We start from the raw sequence: 15,206 nt of genomic DNA, 5'->3' as shown, positions 1-15,206 counted from the left end.
GGAATATTAGATTTTTTTATGGCATTTCAATACCGGAAACATTTATATACTGTTCCACCTGCTCCTTGTTCGTCTGTTGTCCGCACACACGAGTCTCTCGTGATGAATAAATCAAATCTGTATGAAATTCAGAATGACAGAATCCACTATAAACTGCTGGTGGATCAGTTACTCTTAATAATAAACCTTCCAGTACTTACATTAATACATACATCCGATATAAAGCTAAATCTTTGTGGGCATCTGAGGATAAGATTAGTGTTTTCTCCTCTTTGAATTTATCGTTCCACATTTATTCTTCATTTGCTGTGATTTGTGGAGATGCAGTCAGTGTTCACATTCATCCCAAAGCTGTTTATTAAGTTTTAGTGCTCTGTAGAAGAAGATCTTCCACTCCAACCCATGTAAAGCAGATCTTCATGGAGCTGGATTTGTGCACTTGTGTCACGCTGGTCACACACATTTTCAATGTCATGCTACAGCATTCAAAGACGTCCGATACGATTGTGTGCCTCCAAGTTTGTGGTAACAGTTTCCAACCACATATGGATGGAAAAGGCAGGTGTCCCAATACTTTTGCCAATATAAATAAATGCATAAATAAATAAATAAATAAATTCCTGTTCCAGTTTCACTTCTCCATCTTGTTTGCACGTCTTTCTTTCAACTCCCTACAGCTTCTTTTCTCTGGTTCTCTCCAGTATCAACTGAAGTTCTCCTCCTGATGCTTACATGCATGTTTTTGTGTGTTATGATGCAACAAAAATAAATTTGATACACAAAACCCTACACAAACAACAAAAAACAATTTTAATTGAACGCCCGTGTTTCTCTGTCTGAAGCTCTGCTGTACAGCGTTCTGGCGTCGGCTTCATGAACTTTCTGAGTGCCACAGTGTAGGAGTGAAGATCTCACTGGATTAATGAACTTTATGTAATCACAGAAGAGGCGCACGACTAGAAACATCTAATGTTCAGTCGAGACATTTGCGCCTTAGATTTACCATAGCAGAAGATCTTCCACTCCAACCCATGGAGAGAAGATCCTCATAAATCCGGCTTTGTGCACAGAAGCATTGTCATGCTGGAGCAGGATTTGGGTCTCTTAGTTCAAGTGAAGAACAAATTCTATGCTCCTGCATCCAAAGACGTAATAACATATGGCTGAAAAAATCCTTTTGCCCACACAGTGTTACATTTACATATTTTTATATTTCATGTTTTGATTGTTTTATTCAGCAGAGCTTTAACACAGCCGCTCAGATATTTTCTGGATGAAGGTTAGAGTTACCATCTCTCTCCTCTGTGGTGTGAGTGCTCACACACACACACACACACACACTCACACACACACACACACACACACACACACACACACACACACACACACACACACACACACACACACACACACACATCTACCTACAGAATGTAGAACGTCTCCTCAGCACTCATGAGGCTCCGTCATGCACCTAAAAAAATCATTCTTTTCACCACTTGAGTGTGAAGCAGAAACGAAAAAGGAAAGTGATTCCTACTATTAGTGCAACCATCCATGTATAATACGAACACACGGACCCGCGCGATCGTTCAGAAGGAATCGTACGAGCCGAGACAGGATACCATTTATTTCTGTTCAATCCAATTTTTAGTCATTTCAAGACCAGTATATTCCTATACATGTACACATACCTGCTCTTACTTGCATTCACACACACCATCACACACCATTACACACCATTACACACCATCAGACATCCTCATCTCCAAAGCTCCATTTCCATTTGAGAATCCTGCAATGTAACCCCTCTGTACACCTGATTCCCTGAGGTCTGTGCTGTACCTGGTTTTTCCCTTACCATAGACACCCGAGTGAAAAATCTCCCAGTTCTTACGGCTGTACAATCACTGATTCAGCAGATAACTGTGAAGAGTGCTGTGACGCTGTAGTGGGACAATATGACAACAGAATAATATTTTCTGGATTATCGCAGGATTTGTGATATGTATTTTTGCGGTACTGCAATCTGGAAAATTCATTTTGTGATATAATATTTTTGTTATATTACAAAAGGATCAGTATGAAAAATCTCATTGATATAAGCGTTAGGTTTTATTTCCTTCGACTGTAAAGCGATTTACAACTCAACTTAATTAGCAACTCTAATTTTCACCTTGATGTCACCTTGGTGCCAGGAAGTCCCAGCTGAGTCACTACACTGTATCAGATCTCTAATCATCCTCACAATGTTCACTCATAACAAATAACGACAAAAGGTTTTGTTTTACGTATACGTGTGGAACGTTAGACGGCTTGCGTGACCAATCCTGAACCCACATGAAGAGAGAAAGAAAAAGAAATAAACACTGCAGAAATAAAAAAGCAAACAAAATAATAACTAGTAGGAGGAAACCATCTCAGAGGAACCCATTATACAACCAGCCAGCCGCCCACAGCACTGAGTGTTGAACAGTACATAAGGCCTACACATGATCTCTAAACACAACCTACACAACAAAACACTTCAAATCTTTAGTTTTCAGCTCCGAATTACAGAGATCATGCTCACTTTCAATTCCACCACAATTTCATTTGATCCAGTGGAGTAATGAACTTCAAACCTGAGGTCTGTTTTACAATAGAGTTCCATCTAAATAATATCTATCTATCTATCTATCTATCTATCTATCTATCTATCTATCTATCTATCTATCTATCTATCTATCTATCTATCTATCCATCCATCCATCCATCCATCCATCCATCCATCCATCCATCCATCCATCCATCCATCCATCCATCCATCCATCCATCCATCCATCCATCCCTTTCTTTCTTTCTTTCTTTCTTTCTTTCTTTCTTTCTTTCTTTCTTTCTTTCTTTCTTTCTTTCTTTCTTTCTTTCTTTCTTTCTTTCTTTCTTTCTTTCTTTCTTTCTGACAACAGTATGCTATAATGAACTTCACCCTACTATACAGTATAACTGGATGTTATGATATAAAGGTCACTGTATTGTTATTGCTAATAAATGAATAAATTAATAAATAAATAAATGTATGCATCATCATACACAGTTCAGGGTGTATTTGTTTCCTGACATGCAGGTAAACTCCAGGCACCAGTGTGTGTTTACTGAGAAACGGATGAATTTATTAAACTCATTTAATTTATGTTCACTGTCACTCACAGTGTGAGAGGAGACCGCGAGAGGATGCCATGTTCTTTTTTATAACACACATTTAACTCAGTTAATCATTTCACCTTTCAACACCTTTCATAAAGAGTCTACAGAGATTCAATCATCGAAAGAGAATGACGACGGTGTCATTTTGTGAACAGTGCAAACCAAATTAAGTCTTTAACAGTGATCGAAGCCAGCAAACAGATTCTTAAATTCAAAGGATCTGGCAACACAATTATATCAGGACCCTGCCACAGGATAAAACAGCTGATATCTGATAGACTAATTCTGGCATACAAAGGTTACAAATAAACAATTTCACACTGGAAACAAGCACAAGATTGGCTCCAAATCCTCCAAAGAAATCTAAATAAATAAATAATAATAAAAGTCCACCTTCTCTGCAGCAGCGGCGTTTATTAAAACTCAAGCAGTCAATTTAATTTTAAAAAGAATAAAAGAAGCCCAGAAAAGGTTTGTCATGGTGTCATGGTGCATTAAACTGAAAAGAAAAATCACTGTCTTTAAAAGTCAGTGAGGGAAAAAGAGCAAATCCACTGACAATGATTGAGAAATTTACAGGAATAGAATGGATGGTAAAGAGCAATACATTCCTACACATAGCAAAAAATTCAGATCGGGACAGTTTGTCACTGGGCGATGATATCTCTGGTGTAAACAGGACTGTAGTATGGTGGATTTTAAAATAATGATTTATTCTGTCAAATGAGTCACAGTTACCTGATGCTTGATGAACCAACATCGAAAACATTATTATTGATTTTTGACCATTTTTATCATCAATACAACTTTTAATTACACACTTTATGTATGCTTTTGGTCTCTTTTTGTGTTTACTAATTCAATTGCATTCCACACACACAAATCAGCTAACACAAAGGAAAGATTTACAATTACAGCATTTGGCAGATACTCTGGTCCAATGTGACTTATATTTATCTCATTTATACAGACGGGGTTAAGGACCCTGGACAGCGACTAGGAGTGGCAGCTTGGTGTGGATGGGATTAGAACTCGCAATCTTCAGATCCAAAGATAAATGTTTTAACCATTAAGTTACCTACTCATATTCTCCTTAGATGAATGGTATAATACCTTTCTGCTTAGCCCTGTACAGGCTCAGTGCTGCTATTCATTTAACGAAAAATTACACACAGTTTTTAAAAAACAATAATGGTGTGCAAAGCCACTAATACTGGAGTTAAATATAATATGAACAATAAAGGGTTGTAGGGTGATAGAAAAGAAGAGTACTTACTTCCCTGTTTATCCGAATCTATGAATCCGAAATGAAAAGAGATGGAACAATAGAAGAAGTTGGAAAAAAGGGAACAAAAGAAAGAGAAAAGGAAAGAGAGCTAATTATAGTAATGACTAATAAAAAGGAGGTTGAGGAAGGATAGAGAAATTACAGACAGAACAAATATGCAAGAAAGTAATCACAATCCTATAACTAATACAGGTTCTACTAACTAACTTTCGGGAGATATGAGACATGAAGGAGATCAGATATCAGAATCCGATAACTAGAAGATTGGTTTCATATAATTAACTTCTTGTTTTAAATGTGTTTTGTTAGTAATAATGTCATTAAACCTTCAAACCTGGTAACCTTTTTAAATGCAGAAATTCCTGTGGATCAGGATTTCATCCAGATATTCATATAAAAATTACATAATGTCCCTTTTAGATTAAAATATAAATAACCAGCATTTATTCCCTAAAAAAAAACAGAAGGTAATAATGATAGTTCCAGGGCCTGAATGATCCATGAGAAAGAGGGAACAGTCACAGGACTTCTAATAAGCCGTGTAACTAAAAGTATATCGTTTGACTAAATAGTTTTATATTTGAGAAACCCACCAGAGTGGACTCCTTCAGGACTAGTGGAGTGTTCCTCTGTGCCTTACAACATATCAATAGCCAATATCAATAGTCATCATTCTGTGACTGTGATCTAATTTTGACTTCTTCCCATTTGATCAGGATTTTGTGGATTTATATGAAAAGTTACACAAACTGCTGGTTTGACACTTGATCATCTGCAATGACAAAAACTAAACTATACTTTGTTTATCAAGATGTTCTAATCTTAGACTATCAGTTCTCTACACCAGAGCGGGTGCATTGCTTAGGTTTTAAAAATAAGAAGCAGCCAATAAGAGAACATCAGGGTCTGTCTCTATTATAACCTCTTGGGACTTCTGCACTTCATTGCACTACTCTATTGCCTGTAACAGCTCTTGCCTTTGGCTCATTCCTATTACCAACTCTTCTTTGTCCGTATGCTATAAAATAGCTTACTCTTCCCATTCCAGGGAGCTGGGCCTTGTGCCCATTTCTTCCTAGAGGGGCTGCACAACTGTGTCTCCTGTTCGCTCGAATCCCTGCTGTGAACACACAGTGTCAGAGGAGGATAATTAATATTCAACACTGCTCATAAAGCCTGCAGGCTACGTACATCACATTCAATCTTATGCTGAATCCAGCCTCTGTAAGCTCTTGTTGAACATGCAGAATGTCCAGCATTGTCCATCATCTAACTGCATCAGGGCATAAAGAAACAAACAGCTCACTATTCTACACTATAGAACAATTCAGAAGTGAGGGATTTATAACACCGACAACAAAGTAGTTCTGCTGAAGCTACAGTCCTCACCCTGCTCCAGGACAACACAAACATCACGCCACACAAATGACAGATTTGCAATGTCTCCAATGGGGTGTGTGTGTGTGTGTGTGTGTGTGTGTGTGTGTGTGTGTGTGTGTGTGCGTGTGTGTGTGTGTGTGTGTGTGTGTGTGTGTGTGTGTGTGTGTGTGTGTGTGTGTGTGTGTGTGTGTGTGTGTCATTTTAAACTCACTCGATGGTATAGATTTAACAAAGACATAAAAGCATACACATGATTAAAACATTATTCTTATTCTTATTCTTGAATAGACTTTCTCTTTTCCTCAGAAAGACAAGAATGGGAAAGAAGAAGAGTGTTGGACCCATGTGGGTTCACAGTCACAACCTGACGACTTCCTCGGCAAGGAAACGAGAACATGTACATACTCCACTAGGTCCTGAGGATAACACCATGGTGGTATGAAAAATAATGAGCAAAACAGCTATATATTATCTTGAATACATCATATTTTTCTGCCATAAGTTTGTTATTTTCAGGCTTCCTGTGCATCAGAATTGTCAGAGTCACACAGGAAAGCAGTTTGAAGTTCTTTAACTATCTCAAGGGAAAAGAGAAACCAGACAGAAGCAGTGGCAAAGACAGAAAGAAAAGATAATGCTTAGATAATGAAATAAACACAAAGGGAACTCACATCAATATAGTTGGCATTGACATAATCAGAGTTGGGATCAGCCAAGAGAGAGTGCATTTTCACATGATGACGATCATCTACAGGTAATCACAAAAAAACAGACTTTTGTAAGACTTAATGCTGAAATTAGCTTTTTTTTTCTTTATATATATATATATATATATATATATATATATATATATATATATATATATATATATAGTTCTTTATTTATTTGTTTGTTTGTTTTTTAAAAAAACCTTAAAAAAAATCTAAATTATTAAGTAACTGATCCATCAATTCAGATGCATGAGAAATGTTCTTCTGGTGACTGTAAATGTGTATGGAGGGTAAAACTCACGGGCCAGAAGTGTATCATGTCTGCCTTTGGTCTTATCTTTCCTTTTAGTAATGTCCCATCCGTCAAAAAAACTCTGCAAGGAGAAAACAGAAAAAATTTTCCTGAGACAGTTACAACAAATCACTGATGAAAAATACCCTGAAAACTGAACACAAGCCAGTCGCTGTCTGATAAGTTCCTCCTCAGGTGCAGGCTGAAGAGCAGGACATGTATCCATAGGCAGGTACAAGTCACATCCAATATTCTGACAGCCTTTTGACCTACGGCTCCTGCCTGATTTAATATACAACATCTTAAAGGATGCTCATAGTTTCTAGCGTTCTTTTGAGTTAACAGGAGACAGAACTGATGATGGCTAATTGTGCTTTCTTTCAGTCTCAGCCATGGATTCTTGAAGCTTCATTGTCATCTCCCAAACACTGTCACACTGTCATATCTGTGTGGATCTAATTATAGGTAACGTGAATAGCACCCTGACCAACTTCATCATAGTGTGGAATGGAAACTTTTTTGATGGGTGACAGAAAAGCTCTACAAAGTTTGGTGAAAATTTGTCACCCGAGTATCCTCAAAACATCACCTCATCAGCGTCTCCTTCATCCCAATCACAAACACTTCAGGTTGATTTACAGTATCTCCTTCCATCCAGGAGAAAATACACAGATTTAAATTCACACCAAAACCAGGCATTTCAGAGCCGCCTTCTTCCCCACAACCATCACAATCACCATCACCATCACCAAACACGAATCTTTCAGATTATGTAAATAAACATTTATTAAAAAGCCAAAAAAATAGTTTTGAAACCTTCCTTCTGGTCCACAATGTTTCTGAATTGGTCTCCTGTCAGTCATTTTCACCCCAAACCCACCATAAGGTGCTGAAATGTGTATGATTTTTTTTTTTAACAATTCTGATGTCCTTCAACATCACACGGTCTGAACATCATGATGATCACTGCAGGAGATCTGTTCAAGACCTAACAGTGTGTCCTGCTGCTGCCACATGAAACACATTTCCTTTTTGTCTGATTTATGAAAATGTAGGTGATAACGCCGTCCATTCTTCATCACATTCTCCAACCTGTTGAACCTCTGAGACCTAAATAATCAGAACAGAAGCAACCTGTCCATCGACTTCAAATCCTTTATCCCTCAGGTTCAGTTTAATGAATCTCCAACAGTGTATCTCTGTCCTATTGGGGAAATCCGGATCAGGGGTGTGTGGTGTAGAAGAAAGCGAAGGAGTGTCATTAAAGTGGTGAAAAGCAGACAGAAAGGAAGCTGATATAAAAGATTGGGATCCGTTTTGTGAACCCACATGACTGAGGAGTGAATTGATGTCTTTCACCTCCATCCAAAAGAACGATCATTTCCTTTCTGAACCATGTCATGAAGGAATGATTGAAATCGAATGAAATATTTCAGAGTTGAGGAAAATTAAATGGTTATTTAAACCAGATTGATAAATTCCTTCTTAATAAATACTTTACGTGCATCACCTGGACATAATTATGTGATCAGTCTCTGATATTCTGTTTGAAATACAAGTAATAAACGTGCTGTTGCAACAAATAAGCAGAAAAACACCACAGGATTCCTTTAACGCAAGGTTTCATGCGATAGAACGGTTACCTCATATTCCTGCTTGAAACCATAACACTCTGAATTCTTCATTTGATTGATGTGCTGCAGTAGGTCAGCTACACGAACAGCTGGATGCAGCTGGCCTGTGTGGTACGGAGAGTTCTTCCTGCAGCAGTGGCGTCGTGGAGAACCTCCCAGCAGGCTGCTCGACTCGTTCACGGAGCTGCGCTGATCAGCTGCAAAAAAAACACACAGAGTTCAACTACACGCAGGACGCAGAGACGAGAAGCGGTGAATATTTACAGCTCCAGATGAATCCATGTTCAGATAAACTGTGGACTGAAAGATGAACATTAGCCAAGAAGCCACAGGACGAGCATTTAGAGGTGAAACACATTACATATGTTTATTTTATTTTTTTTAGCTGTTTGCCAGGAACATTCTGGCTGCTTCGACATTTCTTTCAAATTTCTGGATTTTTCTTCCTTTTTTATTTCTTTTCTTTAACCTGCCTGAAATGTTCCATTAGACAAAAGTGATGATAAATAAAAACGTAAGGAATAAATAAATAAATAAATAAATAAATAAATAAATAAATAAATAAATAAATAAATAATTCTTACTATGACATGGTATCAAATAGAAGAAATAATAGAAGAGTAGTTTTGTAACACAAAACTGTGTGTGTGTGTGTGTGTGTGTGTGTGTGTGTGTGTGTGTGTGTGTGTGTAAATAAGTGTGTGTGTGTGATTCGTTAAATGATCTGCATTCAGGTTAAATGCACTGCACACACACTTCCACTACAGATGATGAATGAAGTCTTGAGGGATTGCCTCGTCTCCCCCATGTTCAAGAACAATAATTACCCTCTGTTTAAAAACTAATTATGACACATTAAATCATTAAGACATGCGTGGATCATATTCAAAGTTTAACATAATCCACCAACCCTAATGGCACTAACACATGCTCGAAGGAAACATTCAGATTGTGTGTGTGTGTGTGTGTGTGTGTGTGTGTGTGTGTGTGTGTGTGTGTGTGTGTGTGTGTGTGTAAAGCTCAGATCCATTCAACAAAACAGCTAGTTAAGTAAAAAAATTTGACATCAGAACAGAGAGTTAAGGAACTTCACAGTCAAGGTTGAATTCAGGTCAGGAACTCGGCGAGGAACCGTTCTGACATTGAGTTGGTTCCTGTATTTTTCACGGGGAGCACAGCGAGATAGAGACTCTTTTATTCTTATATGATGAAATCCATGATGATCTTTGGCAGGAACTTTCCCATTCGTTTGTGTTTGTATATTACATGTGCATGTGCATACTCACTTCTGGCATTGCAGCTATGCACGTCCATGAAGGTGTGTGTAGTTCGGTCGTCCTGCGGCAGAGTGCCTTGTTCGGCCGTGCTGCAGTCCAGAGAACCTAGCCTTTGTTTCTTCTCTTGCCGATACGGCATGGCTGCTTTGTTCATGTTCACTTTCTTTCTCCTGCAACAAAAAGAGACACCAGCTGACATGGAATGACAGGAGATACCGTGAAAGACAAAAGCTTAGGAATACGGGATATTTCAGAAAAAATTAATTAAAATAATTAGCAAACTGAGAACAATAGAAATGAGGGAATTGATGAAATGAATGACAGTCAAGCTTTAGAATAGCTTAAAATATTAAAAACAATTACAGAAAAAGAAGAAGGAGGAGAAGAAGAATTAAAAGAAGAAGTAGAAGGAGAAGGAAAAGGAGAGGGAGAAGAAGAAAAAGAAGAAGAAGAAGAAAGAAAAGGGGAAGGAGAAGAAAAAGAAGGAGAAGAAGAAGGGAATCCACTTACGGGTTATAAGGATAAAAATAGACGTCCCTTCTGTGTAGTATGAAAAGCAGCAAAGAAAAAAAATTGTGAATTCAAGAGTAAGAGAAAAAGAGTGCAATGTGTTAAATTGGTTAATTGATTAATTGGTTAATTGGGTTTTTTTTTTACTTGGAGATGAAAACTGAGATACATTACATTCATACACACGGTATGTTGCCTGTTCTATTTTTATAATATTTATTTATTATTATTATTATTATTATTATTATTATTATTATTATTATTTTATAATATTTAAACATATTTAATCATATAAGTATATTTATAGGCTGAATATAAAAGAGGAGGTCAGGGGACAGCGGAAATCAGGTTTACGGTTTTGTGTCGTGCAGAAAGACAAAATTGTGCAGCAGACAAAATCTCCTCTCGATGGATTAGTGGACATTCATCCAGAGAGAGTGGCTGTCTGGACACATTGTTGAGAGTAGACTCTGGACATTGACATATTTCGGCCCCTTTAGGGTGGAAATGTCACCGTGTCACATGATGTCAACAGTGTTTTATTTTTTCTCAGAGCCCAGAGACATTTATATTACTGTCTTACCATAACTGCAGAGACAAGCTTCAGTTCAACTCAAATGACCCAAATAAAGATGGCACACTAGGGCACACTTACACACACACAGACACACACACACACACACACACACACACACACACACACACACACACACACACACTTACCCTTTCTTCACAATGATTACAATGGCTCCCAGCAAAAGGACAAAGACCACTAGTCCTCCAGCTGAAGCTCCAAGTATCAACCCCATGTCCTCAGAATTCTGGGAAATCTCCAGAGCATGCTTATGATCCTTACATGCAGCTGAAACAGAGAGGAAAATATTGGCACCCTTTTACTTAATAATAGTATCAGTAGTAGAGTATTTATAATATTATATAGTACGTGATAGTGATCAGTATTATTATTATTATTATTATTATTATTATTATTATTATTATTATTATTATTATAAGTAGTAGAGATAGTAGTAGCAGTAGGAATAGTAGTGAGAGTAAAAGCAGTAGAAGTAAAGTGTGCAGATGGAGTAGTGATGATAGCAGTATTGATAGTATTGATATTAGTGATAAAAGTATTAATAGTAGAAGTATTGATTGTATTGATAGTAGTGATAGTAGTATATAAAAGTAGTAGTAGTGATAAGTAGTATATAGGTGAAGAAGTAAAGGAAGAAGTGATAGAAGTAATATCAGTAGTAGTATTGAACGTTGTAGTGTGATAGAAGAGTATCTGTGAGAGTGAAAGGGAAAGTTTATAGGACTGTGGTGAGATCTGAGATGTTGTATGGATTAGAGACAGTGGCATTGAGTAAAAGACAGGAGGTGGAGCTGGAGGTAGCAGAGCTGAAGATGTTGAGATGTTCGTTGGGAGTGATGACGATGGCCAGGATTAGAAATGAGTTTATTAGAGGGACAGTGCATGTAGGACGTTTTGGGGACAAGGTGAGGAAGGTGAGATTGAGATGGTTTGGACATGTGCAGAGGAGGGACATGGGGTATATCAGTAGGAGAATGCTGAGGATGGAGCCACCAGGAAGGAGGAAAAGAGGAAGACCAAGGAGGAAGTTTATGGATGTGGTGAGGGAAGACATCCAGGTAGTTGGTGTGAAAGAGGCAGATGTAGAGGACAGGGGGGGTATGGAGATGGATGATCCGCTGTGAAGACCCCTAATGGGAGCAGCCGAAAGAAGAAGAGGTTTTGAAAGGTGTAGTAGTAAAAGTAGTAGTATTGATAGTATTGATAGTATTGATAGCAGTAGTTGAAAAAGTAGTAATCACGTTTTAGTGATATTCTTATAGTAATAGTGGTAAATGTAGTAATTTTATTAGTCTGCGTGTGTTTTTGTAGAAGTATGTAAAATAAGTAATCCACTGCAATCACATGATTCCTTCTAGTCACTGTTTCCATCTGCAGCGAAAAGATGAAAGAACCAAAAAAGTCTCCTGCATCTTTCCTTTGAGCTAGCAATCACTGTGAAAGATGAAGAAGAACGAGGGGGTTAATAAATGAGAGAGAGAGAGACAGCAAGAAAAATGAAAGTGAGTTTGGTGGGCAGTTCATCTTCATCTGGAAGGGTTCAGCTTGTAATTAATCCGATGTGTGAGTGTTGGAGAGAAGCACCTGCGGTGCACTGAGATACTGAGGAATAAGAAGAAAAAAGGCCAAGCAAAAGTGGTAGACAAAGAAAAAGGAAACACAGCAGGACGAGAGAAAGAAAAAGAATGAGCGTGAGGGAGATGTAAAAGAAAGCAGAAGATAAAGATGATTTAGACACCATCTTGTCACCATGGTGATAGGGTCATTCAGTAGAGCCCCAATCTCCCCAGTACATGTATTTTACACTCAGCTCTTCTTTTTAGATCTCACTGTTCAAACACACAATTTCAAGATGCATTTCAAAAGCCATTTTATTCCAGAGAGTCTGGTGATGAGTTTTTAAAGCACGATGCTTCTGCTGCAGGATCTGAAACTGTAACGTTTTTTTTTAGGCTAGAAATCTCTTCCAGGATATCAAGTGAAATAAAGCACATTGTTGCTTGTGGCTTAATGGCTCCAGTTTAGAACAATGATGAAACACATCAGGAAAACTTGTAAATAAAGATACAGTGAGTATATATTTACATATATATATTTTTATATATATATATATATATATATATATATATATATATATATATATATATATATATATATATATATATGCGTAAGAAAAACATTCATCGATGATCTCTTATGGTGCTTTCACATAAGCAGCGCTTTGTCGTGAGTATGGAGAATAATCTTGCCTTTTCCTTCAGCTCTGTTTATTTGAGCAGATGAAGACCAGAGGTGGAGAGAAGGAGAAGGATTTCTCTCCTCATTACTGTACTGCACGTACATTTTAATGTGTTTACTCCAGTGCATGTCAGAACACCACACTGTTCCTCACTACTTTGAAGTGAGAACATCAGGAGTGTTGAAGGAGAAGCTGTGGTGAGAGCACAAGTCTCTTACTGTGTGTGTGTGTGTGTGTGTGTGTGTGTGTGTGTGTGTGTGTGTGTGTGTGTGTGTGTGTAACTATAGAAAACCCTCTCATTATGAAGGTCTGATGTGCAGCTGAATCTCCTTCATCACAGATTTTACTGTTCGTACTGAAGTCCTTCCAGAAGAGCGAGAACTTTTATATTTTACTCAGATACAGAAATGATTCACAGAACCCACCACTTAGGTGTGCAACAATACAGCAGGCTCGAGGCCATTCGAGTAAAGTGGTCGCAGGTCGCTTCCAAGTGATACTCCAGATACAGAAGGTGTAAACTGAGCCAGAACGCAGCGCTGTAGCACTGGAGCTCTGCGCCGGATATTTAGAACAAAGAATAGAAAGAGAAAAAGAACACTGAGGTTTTTACCGTTACTGTCCGCTGTGTTCTTTTCAGTTTCAATTCTCTGATGTGTAATTAATTGTATTAATACAATCAAACACACAACAAACCAACAAATATCAGCGATTAAAGAGATTCAGCAATGAGGTCCTGAATCAAAACGTTTGGAGATTGTCTCTGTTAACAAGAAACTACTTTATCTACGTTTACACACGATCACCTTCAAAACAGCCCCCTGCACAGCAATACAGCGCCCCCACCAGTGTTCTTCTGGAACGTGGCCTGGAAGTCTTCTTTTCGAATCGCATCAAGCTCCTTCTGCAAAGATGTCAAAACAGCGACCTTCCAGCAGAATCTTCATCTTCAGGAAGAGGGCAACATCTGCAGATCTTGCGATTAGGGAGGGTGAGGAAGTGAGTTCGTGTGGATTGTTCTCCAAACGATCATCATGCACGAGTTGCCAAAAGGTTTTGGGGTTGAGCTTGTTGAAGGTCTTTCTGATCTCTTATCGTCTTCCAGTGATGTTCTTCTGCTCTTGAAGCACGTGTGCCGCTCAAAACACCTCCACGTGTTGCAGCTTAGGCAGATTTGCTCAGTTTCAAACATAATTTCACATTTGTTCTTTGTTCTAACTTTCTTCGTTAGTCTCCAAACTTTTTTGGTACCACCTCGTATTTTACTCCATTACGCTGCTATATTCATATATATATATATATATATATGTGTGTGTGTGTGTGTGTGTGTGTGTGTGTGTGTGTGTGTGTGTGTGTGTGTGTGTGTGTGTGTGTCACAACATGAATGAAATGTAAATGAAGTCAGAAGAATGCACAGGTTCACTCTGAGACCCAGGAGAAAACTCAGAAGGGGAAAAAAAGGGCCCAGTTACCTTTTCGTGCGATACGAACGCAGTTGATTCTGGTCTCCTGCATGAAAACACAGAGAAAAGACCCGGTTATCTCTGGATTGTTTAGCTAGCATAAGAGAGAACGGGTGTATATTTAGACCGGGTGTATATTATATATATATATATATATATATATATATATATATATATATATATATATATATATATATATATATATACAGTATAAGCAGATTTGCTTGATGACACACAACGCAGGTTGTTTTCGGCAGGGTTCAGGAGCAGGTACTGTACACGGAAAGACTGTTCAGGATTCTGTAGAAAAAGTTTTAAATCGCCTGGTGTGATCAATACTTTTCTTTAAAGGTTTAAGATATGGTGAGTATTTGCCCTTGAGTGACCTTGCTAATTTACTAATTCCAACGCGGTTGGACGTCTTTATTTTCGTGGTTTGAAACATAAAAAGAAACTTAGGAAAGCGATTAACCTCAATACCATTTAAACACACCGCATGCACTGATGACTGCAGTCTCCACAGTAACTTCGGCTGAATTCGCATAAAATTATGAGGAATTTTAACGAGCGATGTATGTAACATTTAAAGCCTGGTTTATAGCTAAATACAGTTTTGAGGTTTTCAGAAGCAGCGT

The 15,206-nt window shown here is 38.0% G+C and overlaps 1 protein-coding gene across 8 annotated transcripts in view; it reads right to left on the bottom strand.

Moving 5' to 3' along the window:
- ptprua (protein tyrosine phosphatase receptor type Ua) overlaps positions 1 to 15,206 on the bottom strand; it is a gene marked incomplete at its 3' end in the record, with an annotated part of 163,369 nt that overhangs the window by 16,903 nt on the left and 131,260 nt on the right. For 3 of the 8 annotated variants that reach the window (XM_083543209.1, XM_083543208.1, XM_083543215.1), the window contains 8 exons: positions 14,581 to 14,617; positions 10,998 to 11,136; positions 10,275 to 10,304; positions 9,774 to 9,934; positions 8,497 to 8,684; positions 6,863 to 6,935; positions 6,523 to 6,599; positions 4,460 to 4,477 (listed from right to left, as the gene is read on the bottom strand). In XM_083543209.1, coding sequence (XP_083399335.1) covers positions 4,460 to 4,477; positions 6,523 to 6,599; positions 6,863 to 6,935; positions 8,497 to 8,684; positions 9,774 to 9,934; positions 10,275 to 10,304; positions 10,998 to 11,136; positions 14,581 to 14,617 — 723 coding nt within the window. The remainder of the gene's footprint in view (positions 1 to 4,459; positions 4,478 to 6,522; positions 6,600 to 6,862; positions 6,936 to 8,496; positions 8,685 to 9,773; positions 9,935 to 10,274; positions 10,305 to 10,997; positions 11,137 to 14,580; positions 14,618 to 15,206) is intronic. The other 5 variants (XM_083543212.1, XM_083543213.1, XM_083543210.1 and 2 more) reach the window with 3 other exon arrangements.

Source organism: Silurus aristotelis, assembly GCF_946808225.1.
Source record: "Silurus aristotelis genome assembly, chromosome: 6".
NCBI lineage: Eukaryota > Metazoa > Chordata > Actinopteri > Siluriformes > Siluridae > Silurus > Silurus aristotelis.
The sequence above is the reverse complement of the archived record's forward strand: the minus strand, read 5'-3'. Positions and strand labels throughout refer to the sequence as shown.